The sequence below is a fragment of the Platalea leucorodia genome (assembly GCF_965183815.1).
Source record: "Platalea leucorodia genome assembly, chromosome: 5".
Lineage (NCBI taxonomy): Eukaryota > Metazoa > Chordata > Aves > Pelecaniformes > Threskiornithidae > Platalea > Platalea leucorodia.
In genome coordinates, this window is record NC_138827.1 from 82,905,899 (window position 1) to 82,926,969 (window position 21,071).

Genomic DNA, 21,071 nt, shown 5'->3' on the forward strand with positions numbered 1-21,071 from the left:
TTAATAACAAAAGTGCTGTTTCAATGCCTACCTAAAATTACACTTGGAGAATATGTGGGCACAGTCCAAAAAAAAAAAAAAAAATCTATTGTGCTATTTCTGACCCTGCAAGCAAAGAAATATTGAGTCAATTGTTTAAACAAGAAAGGTTTATATCCTCTTGTATCTGAAGTCCCAAATGGGAAACATATAGGACAGGCAAGGACAAGTCATATTTTCACACAGCAGCAGATTTTCTTTAACAAAAGCTTAAGTTAAAAAATATGGAGGCCATTAAAACACTGTGTTGTAAGACCTCATGGATATACATCAAACTGTCTGATAGAGAAAGTTAAGTATCAGCATTATATACAAATTGTCATACTACGTAATTTTAAAGCATTAATACAAACAGAAGAGTAAAACAAGAAGACAAGTATTAACATTCCCCACCGTTAGTATTTCTTAGTTAAGAAGATGTTCTTTAATAGGTATCCTTTGAAAAACATGTAAAAATATCTTTTACATGTAAAAATGCCTTTTAATGCTGATGTGTGAAAACAGCATATAATGTTGTATTTCGAGGGCGCACTAAATCAAAAGCTCTTCAGCTTTCTTTCAGTACTGGTGTAATGTTATTAGTTGTTCATGTCAGCATCAAGGAAGACAATCACTAAGATGACTGAAATATGAAAGACCATTATAGTCTTCTGGGGAATTAGGTAATGCCTACCATCAGGGAGCAAATGTTGATTTAATTTCCATTTGCTCAGTAATACTTGTGTAATATTTATTTTTAGGTCTTTTTAGATTCAGAGATCGCTTTAGGAGGTCCAGTCTGTAGGGGTCTAACGGTAATGGTATGAATAGAGAAGAAAAGGGAAGAGATATCCTTGCTAGTTATAGCTTGGTAGCTTCGGTAGAACTAATACACAGCAGAAGAGAGAGCCAGGAGAGGTTATATCAAGAGAAGAGAGTTTCACAAATCTAATAAACTCTCCAATGCAAAATCATATCCTCTTTTAAAGCTGAAGTAATACTGCTTCATTTTTTGAACTGCACTATCATTCGGATTTAAGGTCTGTGGTCATGATAAAAAGGGTTAATTATTACAGGAATATGGCTTTAGCTTCTTTTTCTGCTTCACATTTCTTATTTCTTTTGTTTTCCCAGTTTTTCCTGTTCAATACTGTTATTGGCCTTGTTAATAAATATCTGAAAATGGGTTCAAAACTACCTGTTAAAAGGAAGAGATTGTACTCGAGATCTAAGGGGTTTTGGATAATATTGGCAGTCTTGATTCTGCACCATGAGCTGCATCAGAGAGCAAACAGGAATAGTAACTCAGCTTTACTCGAACTTAGGAGATGCTACCTTCCTTGATTTCCTAGTCATCAACAATAAACTTGTGCAGAGTTAAAAGTGCTGCTGGAAAAAATCTTTAATCCAAATACCTTTTCATTTTTTTGTGAAATTACTTAGAGGTCATTGAGATTAACCTAACCAAATAATGTATGGAAACCTCCTATAAAAATGAGAAGTGTATGAATGTTCTGACGTCACCTCTTGCCTGTGTTCTTTGAGAAAACAGAACACGCTTTACATTTCATTAGTGTAGTCACCTTCGACTGTTACACTCAGATAATGAGTATGGATGATTTTGGCTTTCTGACTCAACTTTGAAATGTGTTTTGATTAGGAGATCTGAAAAGTCCAAAGTTGTTCTGAATTCCTTCACTTGTTTTTGACTGGTTTCAAAAATGCCTGTAATAGAATTATCCTGGTTCCATTATCATCTTGTTTACATTGTCATGTAAATTTCATATCTTGGCTGCTGAATACACTTTATACGACGAGAAATTTTAAAGTTTCTGCAATCTCTACTCATAATAAAGATATTCAAGTCTCTCGGCATACAAGGAGCTGACATGTTGCTACATTTGCTACAGCTTCCCTGACTTAAAGATTCAGGAGTGATCATCCATTCACCTGTCAGGGCTGTGCACCTAGTGTTGGACTGAGCCCAGGAAGATATTGGCAAAATAATATTTTTTCACGGCATATAGTATTTCATAGAAATAAATCACGTTAACATTGTATTTCAATATTCATAGTTTTACACAAGATGTTTTATGGGTGAGATAAATGTTTATTTTAAAGTCCTCAAGTAATTTGGGACTATATTTGTAGTCTGAGCTTTATTAAATGTTTATGAAATTCTGAATGTGCTGAATGAAAGGTGCTATGCAAGAGCTAATGTTGTTAGTATAGGCTTTACTTTAACTCATCTGTGGCACAAGCAGCAGTGACAAAACAGTATTTAGTACTGAATATAACTACATCATTTAAGTACACAGTTCATATGAGACACACTTTGTTTCTAGTTCTTTGGTTTTTACTGTATGCATTTGCATTCTTTAATAAATTTGGATTGAAAATGCCTCAGAACAAACTTTACAATATACATGTGATACATAGCAATATGGATCTCAAAGTCTCTTGAAACTGTACAGTTTGCATAATAGACAACAAAAATAAAGTGTTTTCAAGCAGGAAATAAAAATAAACTGTGTTTCTCCAAGAAGTGTCAAACACTGTTGCTGCGTGTGGTGCTGCAGACCCTATAACAAGAATCCCCTACACAAACCAGCTATCCAGTGAAGCATATGGCCAATATGCGGCAAAGCACATCAGCCCAGTTTGGCTCCTTGACACTTCACCAAGAAACACGGCACAAAACAAGGTCTTTTGAACACAACACAGGGCAGAAATGTTACCCAGTACCAAGCAGGTTTTCTTGAGGGGAAAGATGATAGAACTGTCAAAAAAAAAAAAAAGATAATACCACAAACAGTGTAACTCAGTTTAAAGTGATAAAAGCTTAGTGAATCTTTTTTTTTTTTTTAATTAATTGTCACCTGATAGTACCTCTGGTACATACACTTCCTTCCTCCTTCTGCTTAACAGAGCAGCTGCCATTAATAAATTTTCATTCTTCTTAAATATCTTTTCTTTCCATTGCAGTGAACTACTGTTGTCTTTGAGAAACTAAAAGCTACCAAACACTTCAGAAAGATAAATTTGTCTAAAACTGTGTAAATTTATGACAGTTACTTTGATCTCACTCCATATTTTTCTGGGTATCTGATTGCAGCCCTTCTATAATAAGTGCCACCTTGAACTTGTGATCTTAGAAAGTAAACACGTGAACCTAAAAAGAGCAAAAGATGTTCACCAGCCCTATCTGGTGAAACATCTGAACCAAGATTCTCAGAGTCAAAAAATGTGTTTGAATGAAGAGTCTTCTAACTTGCAGCAGTGCTGGTTTAACAGTGAATGGGATAAAAAGGAACACATAGGAAAAGTTGAATTTTATATCAGGATTCTTTATTCAAAGGCAAAATATAATACAGTTTATTTCACTTTGACATTTTCTCATTATAAATGAATACATCTTATCACCTAATACTGCTTTTAAAACACACCAGTTATAAATACATTCCTGCCTTCACCAGCAAAACTAGTGTAAGATGGTATTTCATCAAGGCTGAATACCCCTAAAATGTTCTTTAAGAGAAAATCTATTGCAGCCGGTATGACTTTTGATAATTAGCATTGTAGTCTTCTCTTTAGTAAGATGAGTGGACGCTTGGCTTTCTCATCATGTCATGTTCTAAGTTTCAGCGACTTTTTAACACTGCAGTAGTTTAGTCTTGTCCCACTGCTGCTCCTTACTCTTAAAAACATTTCATTCCGTAAGCCACCTGTTTTATATTCCAAACTATAAGGAGAGTTTCAATGTCCAGAAGAGATAAGTTAATAAAATGTCTTTTCACTAACAGTGAATTTGTGAATTTTGTGAAACTGTGAATCTATTTTAAGCAAGTAGAAATAGTAAAGGTCTTTTGAGGGGATTGCTAAGTACACTGAAATCTTCCATCTAGCCAAGATGGCCAAGATTGGCCAACACCAGTACCCAAGCTTTGCAAGGATGTTACAAAACAGCAAAAGGATAAATTCACCTCATATTCAATTAGTCTCTGTTCAAACTGCCAATATGAAACCCAATAATGTGTTTTCTCTATTTTACGTATGTGCAACTATGATTTTTTTTATTTGAGAAACAAACTCCCATCTTCTTTTGATCCGGCAAAAAAAAAACAGTTACATAACAAGTGTTTGTTTTCACTTCCCATTGCATGGGAGTAAGTAATGCAGAAATTTAAAGTTCTGTATCACATTATGAATATGAAACTCATAACCATCAGTCAGCCTCTCCTCTTGTGTATGTCTAAGAAACTAGCATGAAAAAGTTGGATCCATTTCTGCTATAATCACTTTTATACTGCTCTTTCCTCATTTTGCCCTATTGGGGTTTTAGGTCTTGTACTCTTCAGTTTCACCTAACTTAGTCTAAAATAACCTAGGAATAAATGTAACTAAAATGAGAACAGGAGCCAGATTTCAGAGGAATAAGTCCAATTTACATTATGTGTTCTCTGAAATGAAGAACACTGGCTGAAATTTTCAAGCAACTGCAAGAAACATGTGAAGGAAGCTTCATTGTTCTTGTTGTCTAATCCATTTCCTTCATTGTCTTAAAATCCAGCAGGAGAACACTGATATAAATGTTATAAACAGCAGCTCCCTTGCCACATATACTCACACTGCTCTCAAATACTAGGAAAACATTCTTGTCAACTCACCAGGTCAGGGGTCTGGAAGTATTAAGACTGCTCAAGAGACTAAGCAATGCCTATGCTTCAGCTTGCTGTCAGCTAGTGTGTTTAATGCATAAAAAAATAGCTAGCACCACTAGTTAAGTGCAAGTCCTAGTTACAAAATAAAAAATAGATAAACAGCCTCTACCATCACCTCAGCATGGTACTTAATGGCTGCTTGAAGGTACCATATAATCTTTTGGATGGCTTAATCATTTCTTTCTTCATAGTTCAAAGGAGAAGAGTGGTTATTAACCCTGGTGTTCTCACAACATTTTCAGAGTAGAACTTCACTGAATAAAAGTGCCACTTAGATTACTAAGAATACGGTCTAAGGTTTATACAACACTTGGTGTTGGAAAGTTAAACTGAAAGGAGTGTGTTGACCCTTATAATCTTATAAGATTATGTTTGAGAAGCATGGAATTTCTCAATCTTGAACAAGCTGAAATATCAAATCCCAAACTACTTACTGCTAAACAAAATGCAAATAAAAGCTCACAAGGTTGCTGACAAGGTATTTCTCCTTCCAGTCGTCATTTCATTTCAGTATAATTATTCATTTTCATTACTTTTGAAAGGTCTGATTTTCTGAACAACATTGTTTTTAATTAGCAGGGGAATAAGGAATAAGTAGAAGTAACTAGTGGAAAATGGATATAAGATTTCTTGAATATGTCACTTGCCCAAATGGGTTGTCACCATCTGATGTTTGTTCAGTGGTCTGTGTAAAATGAAGTGGTGATCTGAGTCCCATAGGATTTGGAGAGCACTTGCAAAGCAGAAGGCAATAATTAACATCATTGCTGTCAGTCTCTAAAACTATGCCAAGCACTGAATAGAGATGAAAACGTAATTTACCTTTTTATCCTTAAAGGTTTTGTTCCTTCATGTCAGAGTTCAATGAGACTGGAGGAGCAGCCAAAGGAAATTTGTTTTATCTGGTGCCCACACTATGCTTGTTCTTTGCAACAAAGCAAACATTTCAGCTTCTAGAGCCAGCAAATCAAGCAGTGCATACAAACATAATCCCTTCCAAATAAAATTGAAATCCAACTTAGATATCACCAACAGATAAAAAATCCACACTTGTAAAGGAACGATAACAAGCTTTAGGCATTGACAAAAGTAGAAGTGAAGCAAAAGGCAATACTTTCGTGGTACCCTTCTTTGTCACACCTTTAGCTGTACTAGAACTATAGCCTCAGTGAAATTTGTTTGTGCATGAAAGTTTTCCACACCACAAAATTCAAAGTGGAGATAGCTGTCAAGGACATTCACAGATCTTTCTCTAACTTTTTTATTTCTGGTTGCCTAAATTTTCTAATGAATGTAGACACTTTTGTAGTGAATATAAGCCGATGATAATATGCTTTGGGAGCAAAACACTACATCACTGCAAGAAAAGTTATTCACTGGCAAGGTTACATGTGGTGGATAAATGAATTTTATGACATATTTAATTATGCAGATTTTATGGACCAGATATGCCACTTAATGGTTGCTACAGGGAACAAGAATCAACCTGCTGTGGAAAATCATCAATGAATTTATTGGACCTGGCAAAGATCATGAATTTCACAGAAGTTTAGTTTGCCAAAACACCAAGCAATTGAAGCTTAATCCTCAAAACTACAATAAAGTACTATTTAAGTTTGTCCTGTATTTGCTAAGTTTACTGAAAGTAGGAATAGATACACTGCCTGATTACTGACATGGTATATTTCTTATTCTAGGTTCTATCCTTAGGGGCTGATGTTCTACCAGAATATAAACTCCAGACACCTCGCATCAACAAGTTTACTATATTGCACTATAGTCCTTTCAAAGCCGTCTGGGACTGGCTCATTTTGTTGCTGGTAATATACACCGCCATATTCACCCCTTACTCTGCTGCCTTCCTTCTGAATGATAGTGAGGAACGGAAGAGGAGAGAGTGTGGATATTCTTGCAGCCCACTGAATGTTGTAGACTTAATTGTGGATATTATGTTTATCATTGACATTCTAATAAACTTCAGAACAACATATGTAAACCAGAATGAAGAAGTGGTAAGTGATCCAGCAAAAATAGCAATTCACTACTTCAAAGGCTGGTTCCTAATTGACATGGTTGCTGCAATACCTTTTGACCTGCTGATTTTTGGCTCTGGCTCTGAAGAGGTAAGCTTAAATGAATAAGAAATCTTAAATCTTAAGTTTTGGCTTTACTACAATAATCTGTATGCCCTAATATGTTTTTTGCTTGTCAGTTAATAGGATGTTTAGTAGTTCTACCCCATCTTTTAAAGGTAAACTAAAATTAAATCTTCCTTAGTAGAATAATGTAGAATATTAGCTTTCATTGACAGGAGAACAAGTTGAACAATTCATCTAGTATTTTTCAGTTATACCATATTTGATACTGTCTTTAGAAATAATGAAATAAATACATCATGTATGAAGGATTTGTTCAAATGCTCTTATTTAAGAACTGCTCCTTTGATTTGTTGCTTGCTTTGTAAAAACTGCTCATGTAAGTGAGCATATAAGTGTTGTGTTGGCATTAGAGCATTAATATAAATTTTCTCTGTTCGAAATCTTTAGATCAGATGTTTACTCAGTGTAAAACAGATCAGTTGTAGTGTAAACTATACCAGTTAACAAAAAAATTTGGCTGTTGTCTATTTTATCAAGAATATGGACTACCAAAAGAAATAAATAAAGATTATATGGGGTTAACCTTGCCAAACATGACTAATGTCCTCACCCTATCTGTACAATAGGTTAAAAAAATGTTCAATATGCATCCAAAAATTGCCCAAAGGTGTATAAAACATACACTATGTTCTGGATGCCTGACCCAGTTCTGCCTCCTGCCAAAGAATTTTATTTAATTTAAGAAGGGCTAAAGTTATAACATATTTTTTGATGAAAAGTGAACTGACAAGTAGAGAATTGGGTTTTTTTGTGATGCATAGAATACAGCAGTTTAAAAAAAAAAAGGCAGCAAACCAAGCAAAATATGAACTATTCAGTTTTCAAAGGACACAAATCCATTTCTTAAAATCACCGTTTTGCATATATTGACATAAGAGCAACAGACAGTTTCGTGGACCGTATGTGCATCTCATTAATTGAGAAGAGAAAAGTGAAAACTACAAATTAGTCAGCAGCCATTAGCATGAAAATTTACTGATCTGACTGTATGCCTCCATGTCACAATACAGAGAATGCAAAAACATTTTCATTTTAAAATTAATTTATTTTTATTAAAGTCATTTGCTGTGACAGCAAATATTTTTATGTCCACCCCAAAAGCCCAATCTGAATTCTGAGCATACCCTAGCTATCCTCACAAATTACATGTAAACTTAATTAAGTATGCCTTTAAGGGTCAGTATAAAACAACTGGCACATACCTACATGCACCTTGAGAGTCTCATGAACATATTCAGTCTTAAAAAATTCAGAAGTAGGATGAATATCAGTCATGCTTTTCTTAAACTCATTTTTCTTTTTTTCCAGTCTCCTGTACTTCTGAAAAATCATTATAATAATGTGGTCTAATTCAGCAGTCATAGAAATCAATAGTAACGTTCCTAATCAATAGTGATATTCCTACTAATTTGAACATGAGTGTACACACTCAAGGTAAATGAGGAATCTGGAGAAACATGTAGGTAATAGCATGCAGTAGAAACAAATTTTATTAAAGGAATGCAGTAAGGAGAGAGAGAGAGTAACATAACGGACAGAGGGAACATGTTAATAGTTCTCTTACCAAAAGAGAACTTTCCTATTCAGAAGGTGATTAAAAAGCTCAGAGATTCAAAAGAAACTTTGATCACCTTTTGCATTCACTATCTGTGGTAGGTCTCAGTCTTTCTGCAGATTTTTTTCTGTGGTTTTGATAGCACAGTCACATGAAAGACAAACATTTTGACAATGGCATTACTTCTAACTTTGAACACATCATTCCCCTTCAGGTGTGGTCTGCATCCCGTTCTGATCACTGAGCACTCATCACTGCCAAAAATTATGCTTAGTGATTGGAAATGTGGAACATCAAGAATTACAACAGGGACCAATTCCAAAGTTCATTGAAGGAATGCTCTTTGGATTTGACCCTGAATATCATTCTTCCACACCTCCCCTGTTACAGACATCCTTAAAAAGTAAAGTGCCAGGTGCTAAAGTGATGCTAAAGGGATAACTTTACCATAAGATAATGTTACAGATTACTAGCAAACAAACAAGTGCATTCTGGCAGGTGAGTACACAAATACAAAAGCGTGGAACCTGGAACAGAAATTATTGGACCATGTAATGACTTTTTCAGTATTGCAGATATAAGTAAATTAATTCTTTATTCCCTTGAAACCTAGTAACTGAACAGTTTCACTATGTGGAAAAACTAGTTTGTTTACCTAAGCAGCAATGAAATGGTACCGATTATGACCAGTTCATCATGCCATCGTGACTGCTCTCTCTCATTCATGGTATTGAATATGTCAATCACTTTTTCTAAGCTGCTACTTACTGCAGTTTTGCTTCCTACATTGCTAACTATAATATTTCCGCAGTGATCCCTTTTTGATAGTTTAGCAAGAAGAAGCAAATGTAAAACTGTTAGAATGGAGCATTTTTCATTTAATGGATTTTTTTCAGTCATAAGGGTTATCTTTTTTATGAAATAGCTCTTTTTTGTTATCTAGAGATTCTTCAAATAAGATCCCCTACGAACAATTGTATTGAACAGTCTTTTTATTAAGCAACATAAGCTCCAAAGAGAGCTCCATGTGTGCTCACCCAGCTTTAAAACACCTTGATATCAAACCGAGCCTAGAAAGGGCAGGAGATAATAATCCAAATACCACATGCAGCACTATCTGAATGCTTCCATTTGAGCCAGACTTTGTCAACCATAGGAAAGCAACAGAGTAAGACAGTTAACTTTCCAATTTCTAAAATAGGGAACTAATATAATTTTAAATTATTTTTTTCTGTTTAAGCAGACTCAACACAAAGTGATTATGGCTGGTAGTAAACCATTCTCTCTTTTTTGTGTATTTTAAATGTTAAGTGACATCCCTGATACTTGGGAAGATAAAAATAAGGAGTAGATGGACTTTTTACTTTCTGTTCTTTTGGTAGTTTAATTTTAATCATGCTGCTCAGCTGAGGAGTCTTGGTTGGATTTTAAACAAATAATAGTTGCAGCGGCACAGCTCCTTAAAGCACACACACAGGTGATGCGCATGTACAAGTGGAATGCTGTTTAAGATTACTAGATATTTTTAGATATATGCATTTAAAATAATATGCTTTTTAATGTATTGATCAGCTTTTCACTTCAAAGACAGGTATGTTGTAGGAAAAAATCAAATGGATATGTAAATAACCAGAGTTTCTTCCCTTTCATCTAGAACCTACTGCAATAAAACATACAGACAAGCGATGGTAACAGCTTCAGCAAGACAATTTTCATATTTATAGTTTTATTAAATTGAGGCCAGAGAGAACACTCAGCTGAAATATGCAGAAAACAATGAAGGCTTTTGCTTTTGTAAATTTAAATAAAAATAAATACATCATGATGTGTATATCCAGCATACTCACAAAATGTAAGAGTGAATGTGTCTTCTATTCGTAGCAATAAATCAAGAAAATAGACAGGTTTTGGCTAAAATGAAGACATAAATCAAAGTACTCTTGTTCTTTTCTTAGTTTTGACATCTTCACTTCACTCCATTACACAGTGTACCTGTTAAAGCAAACTGAAAAGAAGAATCCCACATTTCTAGAATTAGAGATTGAACCTAATAGTCCTGACTGCATCTCCACTGGTAGAATCAGTGCTTTATCCCCTTCAAATTAAAATATATTTGAAAAGCAAGCTCAGAAAACATCTCAGGAAGAGTGTAACATAGTTTCTTGTACTCAGTTTAGCCATTTACTTGGAAAATCTATTCCAATGAATTTCAAGTCTTTTACACTGAAGACTGCATAGCTGGTCGTACAGGCAGTCTGCCTTTGCATTAGCAACTCTGTTGACTGAGTTGGACTGAGTCCGGGATGATGCAGCATTAGGGTAGAGTCTCTGGAAATTATTTAGGTGGCTGGCTGATATCAGAGAAGCATTTAGTATCAACTTTTTCTTCCCTTGATGATTGTTTTTCAAGATGAAGCAAAGAGGAACCCCAGCACTGCTTGAGCAGGCAGTTATTCGTAGACCATTTTGGCAGTCCTTTATCAATGGCAGTGGAAGTACCAGTACCCTGCTATAAATAAGAAGTTTTGGTTAGTTTAAATATTTTTGTTTAATTTCTGATTGTACTAGCATTTTCAGTATCATGATGCATACCGCATAAAGATCTTCAGCAATGACACAGAGCTCAGAAGAGGCTATTAAGGTAATGGAGCATAGACTGAAAGGCAAAATTCTGGCATATATTAGAGATTTTTCCAAGAGAGAGAAAAGAGTTAACTATGCTTGATGCTATAGTACTCATATTTAATAGATTTATTTACAGGCTGCAAAAAAGGTAGAAGGTTGATGATGGTTTTAACATAAAAGATAGGTAACAGGAAATTATTGAGAAACTGAGGACCGTAGAATACCAGGAAGCTGGAAAGGACCCTAGCAGATGAAATAGTGTGTAAGCAAGTGCACATTAATGCACATTGGAAGAGACAGTTTGAGCTACTCATACACTTCAGTGGGTTATTTGGTTTAAAAAGAGACAAATAAGAGATGACATTATAGATTTATACATTAACGATAATGGATGTTATGAAGAAAGAAAAAAAAGGAACACAAAAATCTGGAGGAAACCTGAGGATTTGGCCATCAGTGAGAAAGTCATGAGCCATAAATGTCTTTTTTCACAGGCAGAATACCATTTATGCAGATAATTAATTAGGTGATACCAGCTCCCTCTTCCAGTCTGATACAATAATAACTTCTGAATGATACCCTCTGCAATCAGATAGACTGATATCCTCCTTGTTGAAATCATGTTGTAATCAATTACTGTCCATCAAAATAGCCCCCTGCTGTGATCATTTCAGCATCAGGGCTTGAGAAACTGAGGGTATAAACTAACTTCACTGTTAAAAAAGAAGACTAATCAGAGTTAAGGATAGCCCCTTGCAATGTTTAAGGATTTTGTAAAATAAATTCAGTGACTTATACTTAGAAAATGTAGTATCCATGAACTCCTGTTTTTAGAAGGTCATTTTTTTCCCTGGAGAGAAAATAATTGATAAACTTTAACCTTTCTCAAGCTTCCTATTAGCAGAACTGAATAATTACACCAAAACAACTAAAGATGTCTTCTATGTGGTTACTTAGCTTATGGAGAGAACCATGTAGGCATGAAAGAACCATTGTAGGCATGATGTATTATTTATTTTTTCTGCTATTACTAAAGTCAAAACAGAAAAAAAACCAATACACTTTTAGTCCACGCCTCCCTCCTGTACTATAGCTAGAAAAAATCAAACAGCATTTGAAAGGCCAAATAGCACAATAACCAAGCAAGGCAAAATTATCAAAATTACATTGGCTATACTGGTTAACAAAATGTTAGATTGGCAGATTGGAATATATAAATAGTGCAGTGGATAAATCTAACGTGATCTTTTTTACTTTTCTCTATAATTTTGTTTATTTGTAATGAAAAAGTGAATTTGAGGAAACAGAATGTCTGTTTTGGCAGAATGCATTTAAAATGGTTATTACCTTAATGCCTTTATCTTTTTAATAAATCTTACCAATTGAAAAAGACTTCTTCAATGTCTTGTACGTATTTTAGATTCTGAAAGTACTTAAATATGTGCTATGGTCCTAATGAATTCCAGTTTAGTCAAACAGTTATGTGCCTTACATAAATGGAATGCTGTTTGCACTGAATATACTATAGTGGGGGAAAATTATCCTGTACCCATCTTCTAGCAATCCAGATTCATAGTTTCAGTAGCTATGAGATTCCTGTGTGCTTCTGGCTTACAGTAAATGTTGCTACTGAAAAAAAAAACAAACAAACAAAAAAACAAAAAAACCAAACAAACAAACAAAAAAAAACACCAAAAAAAAAAAAAAAAAAAACAAAACACACACAATCCTGCTGTGGGTATCCAGTAACTCTTGAACCTGTAGTCCAGCTAATAAAGCTAGATGTGATGAAAACAGAGCAGCAAGCAATTCAGAGAAAAGAGTAGCATCTATCAGATTGCTATTTTCAGACATTAATTGTTGGAACTGGATGGGGTAAGGTGGGTAATTGACAGAGTAGGACCTCTGCCTCCTTGGGTGCTGTGCTGAGCAAAGTGTTCCAGCACACCAAGGAAATTACATTGCACGAGGCATAGTTCTGACACCAAGTACTTCTGTCCCTGGCCAAGTGACATACGGGAGGTGGACTATTACTATGTGAAGGCTACATCTACACTGAGAAGTGGACAGCATGTAAAGGCACACCAAAACCTGTGGATCGTGCTTGCCACCTCTACTGCCAGCTGTATTTTAGTGTCAAAGCCTCTCCACTGTGTTAAAGAAAATTCAAACTCAGGATGAGTTTCTTGATGGTTTAAAGCGTATCCAGTCTCAGTCATGCTGATTTCACCCTGAAGAGATGGAGTTTGCTTGTATTACACACCTCCAGCATAGTCCAGAACTCACACTGATGCAATATTTAAGCATGGGATTGACATTGAGGACACGTAATATTAGCAAGTCTTATCTTAAGAATGGGGTGGAACACTGTTGACATATTTTGGATTCACAATCTACCTTCCAATCTGTTTAAGGGGCACTGCAGAATATGTTGCCTCTGGCATGGTGTAGACATATGACTACATCTGTAATAGAATAGTTCCAACACCCCACTAAGAACAAATGTTAGCTTTTCTTAAGATTGCTCTTTTCCTTGAGGGATCATAAATATTTAAGCCTGATCTACCTTACCAAAAAAATGTACCTAATGGCAATATTCACATGCTGAAGCTCTGCCTGGGCATAGCTTTTTGAAGGATATGGTCTTTCAGGCTGATGAGGTCACAATCAATGAAACAGCCTTCTTTATGTGGCAATGAGAAATTCACCCTGAAATTATTCTCTGTGATTCTCTGTTGAACCAAGGAGTGTTACCCAGTGTTACCTTACATTATCCTCTTGCTTATTTACTCAGAAAATATGAATAATATATTGAGCTGTCCACTGACAAATGCAGCCAAGAAAGCCTCTTTTTTTGTTCCAAGGGCTTTGGGATTTTACTCAGAAACATGGTAAATACAAGGATTTAATAAAACATAAAAACTAGTCTAATACTTGTTGAAAGAAAGCTTTAACGTGAGACATAGTACCATCAGAGTGGTTTGTAAGGCTCGGAAAACTTTTCCAGTTAAGTGTTATGTAATATACGTGCATGTTAAAAAAAGGAAGAAAAAACTTATCAAAAACTTATTCATTCTTGACATTTACTGAATACTTTAATATATGATGTTCAGACTTAATGGAGGGGGAAAAGTAGCTGAGTTCTTTTTGAAACCAAGTAGTTACTGTTTACCATGTTGTCAATCATCTCTTTTACAAGGCATTAACAAGTATGAAAACAATTTACTGATTGGAAATTGTAAATTTACATTAATAAACTTTAGATTCCTTTAAAAAGATCAACGCCTCAAAGAGGCTGCAATGAATCATAGTGCAGGTCTGCTCTAAAAAGCTTGGAATATATTCCTGGTTTATAACGGACTCATATTTTTCTTTAATGGTATAGTACTTTTATTACTGGCTTCTACCACTACACCTGCAAGCTTCAGGATGAAAGATGCAAAAAGAAGATTAATCTGGAGTCTGGCAACAGTAACTTTTCCATTATTTTCTATTCACAATGGTTCATCTTCTTTTACCTGTATAGAGTGTTCTGACCATAAAAAACAGGAAGAATATTTGCTGAATAATATATACTTACTCTTTGGGACATTTCAGCCCTATTCCTTCTCTCTTCTAGGACATGTGTGCCAGAGCATTACAAGGAGTCTCTAAGTTAGGAACGAATATAGTCACAGAGCTTTGTTCAAACATCATAAATACTTATTACCTACAAGACTGGTCATATAGTTATGAGTAGTTCCAATAACTTACAGACTTTAGCATGCCAAAACATCATGAATCTAATGGATCATTTAAGTACATTAGGGTGGATTGAAGGGTCCAGATCAAGAATAATATTCCAAATGAAAGAGTATTCAGCAGATAATGACAACTTCAATATATCTTAATTTAAAATGTGCATTTCTTACTGTTTTCTTCACTGTTTCTGTAATAAGTTTGACAGTTTAAAGAAAATGAAATTAAGATTACATTGAAATGGGTTAATCTACTGGTTTTGCTGATTCCCCAAAATTATGGAATTTGGACTGATGTATTCATGCTGACTATTCATGAAAGTATATTTGCTAACAGAGAAAATCCATTTCTTTTTATATCTTATTTCTACAGACAACAACATTAATAGGTCTTCTGAAGACAGCTAGACTTCTGCGTTTGGTGAGGGTAGCACGGAAATTGGACAGATATTCAGAATATGGTGCTGCAGTTCTGATGCTCCTTATGTGCATATTTGCATTAATTGCACACTGGCTTGCTTGCATTTGGTATGCCATTGGAAATGTAGAAAGACCTTACTTGGCTCACAAGATTGGCTGGTTGGATTCTTTAGGAGAACAATTAGGAAAGCATTACAATAAGAGTGATGCAAGCTCTGGACCATCCATCAAGGACAAATATGTTACAGCACTTTATTTTACCTTCAGCAGTCTGACAAGTGTAGGATTTGGAAATGTGTCTCCCAACACCAACTCAGAGAAAATCTTTTCCATCTGTGTCATGTTGATTGGCTGTAAGTAGTTTTAATTTATTAATTTTTTTCTTTTTTTCTCAGTGTTTGAGCAAATGACTTAACAGTCTAAGCTAATAAGATTATAAACATGCAGCCGGAAGGGCATATTCCCAGGGAAAGCAATGTTATATACGAAAATATGTTGTGACTCACGCAGTGTCAGGAAGTAGTCAAGTTGCTTGACTACTCAAAATCTGTTACGCAAACTGTCAGAAGTTTCGTGTTGTGTATCAGTGTCTGTAAGCAAATCCTGTATAGGGTAAGAAGCTGAGTTTTGAGTGGATTTAGGAAACTATAGCCCATCATTTTTTGATAATCAATCACAATTATATTTTATGTGTTGATTTAAACCCTGAACCTATAAATGTATGTGTACCTTCTTAACTCTGCCCTTTGTTCTTAACTTGTACTTAACCTTAGTTCCTAGTACTTAGTTCTACCGAAGTCCGTAAAATTAGATGAACCTAACTTAACAACACTAAATTTAGGAATACAAATCTCCAAAGATAAATATTACCAACTTGACTACGATTTAATATTTAAGCCTCATCTGCTAACTGAGTTGGTACTGATACAATCAAATCAACCTCTCTGAAAATGTTACTAGTCTTATCTGAGCTGTTTTACATACAAAGTACATTGTAAGAACTGTTGCATCATCTGCAAAACCCAATGATATGACTAAAGTAAGTTTTGTTTCTGTTTAATCCAGCACTAATGTACGCTAGTATTTTTGGAAACGTATCTGCAATAATCCAAAGACTCTACTCGGGAACTGCACGGTATCACATGCAGATGCTGCGAGTAAAGGAGTTTATACGCTTTCATCAAATCCCCAACCCTCTGCGGCAGCGACTTGAGGAATACTTCCAGCATGCGTGGACGTACACCAATGGCATTGACATGAACATGGTATGTTGTTCCATTTTTCAGGCACAGATGCTGAGGAATAGATAAATGCATGAGAATTTAGAGAGAGATTGTAAGTCTTCATTATTTATGAGCTGTAAAAGTACAAGCTTAAGAAGGTGGATATATAGCAATTATTGAAAACCAAGCCATTACAAGTTTGGCATCCAAGCCTTTAACTGCCTAGTTATTACAAGCTATATCAGAAATCTGAACTCTCACTGTGCATAGGAAAGCTTGAGAATTGCGGTTGACTACTATAAGCTTAAGACAAGGAAAAGAAAATCATAAGTTTCTTATTTCAGATAAAGCTGTTCCTAATTTTGTTTGTTCTTTGGCCTGATTTTCACTTCCAGTATCAAACAAGAGTACCTTTGTTGGTATTTACAGAGTTACTCTTCTATAAAACCTGTGGAGATCAATTCTTTTTCAAAATCCTATCGTGTAATCTAGAACAGGTGTATTGGGGGTGGGTGGAAGAGAGGAGCAGGCAGGTGGATTAGCTGCTCTTTTCAGAGCGAAATATTCTAATCATACTGTCTGAACAGTAGTTTGCTTGCATTCACAACCACGTAATTCTGCACTGAAAGTCAACACAGTCCTACTAACCATTTAGCAATCCATAGAATCTCATTTCTAGGAAGTGGCAAGGCACAACACTCATATTTTCTGCTCTTGATAAAAAAACTGTAAATGCTCCTTATAAGAAAATATATTATGTGGCCAGCTAAAAAAGAATAACAATCTGCTAATGAGCAAAAGTAAGCATCTATATTTCTGGTTTATTTTCTGGACACAGCAACATTTTTTCTGAAAAGTTGATATAGATTTGAAGACACTGAGAGCATTGCGCATCTTAAGGATCTGTGAATCTGTGTCTCTGGAGGGATGCTTCCCAGAGCTAATCTCAGTTATACATTGCAGACTTTGCAGAGCTCTCCAGAAAGTTGGCAAGAACAAGAAAATCTATACATTTTTGTATCAATTTAACTAGAAATCAACCTCCAAAATTTTGACATAAATTCAAACAGCTTCCGTGTAGTATCTATACATATGTTTGTGAATGACTGTCAGAGTGGTACGCTTTTATGAAGTAAGCAGAAACAATGGTCTTGATTAAAAGCTTTTATAAAGCTGGATCACTGGCAGCTTGACTTTATGGTTACCATTAAGTAAAGCAGATCTTAAAAGCAAGACAGCAAATTAAATATATTGGGCTTTGCCTCCCACTTCCATGAGTGTCCCCTCCAGAGGCATATTATGCCCAGTGCAGGACAAGGATACTTGTATAAACCTCTGCCAGGGATTACTGCCGTGGAAGGCAGCATCAGTAGCTTCACCCTGTGTGGCACTGAATGGCTCTAATTCCCTCTGATGGCAATGGGATTGTGGGGTACTCAGCACTTTGCAGGATCAAGCCCTTAAGCTGCAGGTGGGTGCAGCCTAAGCCTCAAGTAGCTCTTTGAATTATTTCTGAAGATATTACAAAATCATGTATGCCTTAACTAATTCATTACCACTAATGGATGTACTAAGAACACCTGTTTCACATGAAATAGTAACTAAAACTGGATGTTGTCAGGTTAAACTTTGCATAATGCAGGAATTGGTGTACTGGAATTAGTCTTGGATTTGTCATTAATGTGAAATACTAAATGGATTAAACAGCCCATATTCTGCAACATGATTGTGAGGCAGTATGGAGGCTTTATTTTAAATAAAATGTGAAAAAAAAATCAAGTTTAGTATCTTGTTTTATTATATTATATTTCTTATTCTGTTCACAATTCCATCCCACAAATATGGCAGTCACTTAATTTTCTTAAAAAGTGAGTTTGAATATATTACACTTAGTGCAAGGATAATATAAGAATTGTGTGATTTATGTTGTACTTATGAAAGATTTATCTCTTTCCTGTCTGCTTCATACCTAAATACATGGAATAACACCACCCACTGGTAAGAGCAGGAGGTATTTATATCAAATTTAATTCCAGTATAAAGTGTGGAGAATATCCATGTTATCTGTTGGGTTTAGAGCTTGTTCAATGCTTTCTAATTTTAATTGTAACTTTTTGCATGATGAAGGGGTAGATAGCAAAGGGAAATAATCCAAGTAGAATCAGATGTGGGGCAAAATGGTTACTAAAAATTAGACATTAAGAAATGCTAATCTAACCACATTTATTAATCACTGTTTTACCCCACAACTCAAATCATGCTTTTCTGCCCAAAAAAGGTCATGTGCACATTGGTTTGCATTAGATAGTTGCTCTGTAGGAATGTCACTCTGACAAAGTTGCCATGCTGATCATTCTGCATTTTCCTTTGCGTGAATGCTCTTAGTTCAAACCATATATGCATGTTAGCACAAGCACCAATGAAGTTTTCTTGGCTATAAGCCATGTGCATATGAGATGGACTTGCATGTGGTATTAACTTAATTTTGCATGAAATATTTGCATTTACACACCAAAGGGCTAATACTGTCCTCAGACAAATGTATTTGACTCCTGTCAATATTTATTGGGAGTTTTTTGCAAATATCTGAAGGCAGAATTTGATCCAATGTCTGTCTTTTTCATTTCATGACTGAAAACTGAATAAAATTCAAAAACTCAGTCCTCTTTCTCCTTTGAAATATGAAATGCATGAATAATTTACATTTTATATATATATATGCACATGCAATGTATACACACACATACTCATATATATATATAAATAATGTTAGAAAATATGTTTCAAAAGATGCTTTTAATTATTATCAGTAATATACTTAAGAATTCAGGAAAAAAAAAAAAACTTTTCACCTCAGGAATAATACTGCACTAAGGCTAAATAAACTTGATTTCCTCAAAATCTTACCCTTTATATTGAAAACCAGAAGATAATACTTTATGCTCATTTGAAATGGCTAAACTTAAAATTAGCTTTAAAGATCTGCTGGTGAAATATGCTGAGAACATTGTTTATTTGTTCATTTGTTCCTCTCTGCTTCATTTCTACATCTCTTTGATTATGTTTCATTGCATAGTGTATTTTGATAAAAACAGTTCCACATAATTATGCATGGACTGGATAAACAGGATTTGGGATTTATTTTAATCTGGATAAAAATCTTGAGTCTATAGAATAAGCACAATTTAAATCATATCCCTGTGGTATACACTGGCAAAGTTAAATTACAAAAAAATCATTTACAGTGTATATTGTTTCATGAAAGATGTTACCAGTCCCAAAGATTCAAAGATATTATTTTTATTTTTTAAACTATCCTGTTCTGTTTTTCCTAAACTCTCTTTGCCTTCTTTTCCCCTCTTCATTCCAGTGTTATCAGTCCAGTACTGATAATAGCATGCCTGTGATGCTTACCCTAAAAAGACAACATATTTAGTGTTTGAGATCCTTTTTTAAGTTATGCATGTATTTTTTACAATCCTCCCCCCCCTTCTTTCCATGGATCTTCTGTGCATCTGAATAGCTTTATCAGTTTATTTTACCTTTAAAAAGAGTTCAAAGAAGTAAATAAGTGGGACAAGCTTTGGAAAGTGTTTAGCCAAATGTACATGTTAATTAAAATTTTGGATGTGGGACAGATTCCTTTTTATTTTGGGTTTTACCCAGTACCATGAAAGGAGAGAGCAAGTCAGAATTTTTATATAGAAATTTATGGAACCTTCTCCTGCAAGCATCCAAGCAAGTGGTTGATTTTACACCTGTGATAAATTGTCTTGGCCACTGTGATCATGCAAGCATAGCAGAGCACACACCTATCTTGAAGGTTCAGAACCAGCAATGTTACTGTATGAAATAAATGCCAGGTTCATCATCGCTTTGGCAAAGCTTCTTTTGTGAGAAATTGGCCACTGGTCACTGGATGACACCACTACCTTTGTTATTCTTCCTTTTCCTCCCACTGTGATCACTTCTTATAACCAAAACAATTCTACCAATAGAACTATTGCCCGTAGTATTCTTTGAACCAGAAAACTAGAAAAGTAAATCAAAATTTCAAAAATAGCAGGGAGAAGTTCCTTATACCATCAGAAGGGTTATCCAAATTAGAAATTTTTGGAACAAAAAGTAGTAGTAATTGGTTAAACAGAGGGAATATGTATATAATATAAGACATATACGCCTAACAGAAAGTATTTCAGATATGATTAGCTGTAGAGCTGTTCTTTCATTTTCTATAACAAGACCACTTAAAAAACGTGAATGCTTACATTTAATCGAGTTACAGAAAAGAAGACCTCATAGAAAAAAAAGTCTTTCGAGAACATCAATCTATTTGCAAAGTGATCCTTTACCAGTTTCTCAGCGCATTGTATTTTGTGGCCTAATGTCTCAAAAACAAGAGCAATTAACAATTTTCCAACTATCACTATTTTTTTGGAAAGACATGGATCTGGTCAGCTTCCAGCTTCTACAGACATTCAACTTTTCTGTTGATGAGGAAGTCAACAGTCTAAGAAACTGAAATCATTTTCTGTCCTCCTCACTCAGCAATGTAACATATCTCAGAGATCACCTTTCAGATGTACTCGGAAACTGTAATAAGATTATAGATG

At 35.0% G+C, this 21,071-nt stretch overlaps 1 protein-coding gene across 1 annotated transcript in view; it reads left to right on the forward strand.

The window, feature by feature from the left end:
- The window catches only part of KCNH7 (potassium voltage-gated channel subfamily H member 7), a gene marked incomplete at both ends in the record, with an annotated part of 241,690 nt that overhangs the window by 183,515 nt on the left and 37,104 nt on the right, over positions 1–21,071 (forward strand). The window contains 3 exons of the mRNA XM_082312493.1: positions 6,437–6,862; positions 15,189–15,588; positions 16,301–16,500. Coding sequence (XP_082168619.1) covers positions 6,437–6,862; positions 15,189–15,588; positions 16,301–16,500 — 1,026 coding nt within the window. The remainder of the gene's footprint in view (positions 1–6,436; positions 6,863–15,188; positions 15,589–16,300; positions 16,501–21,071) is intronic.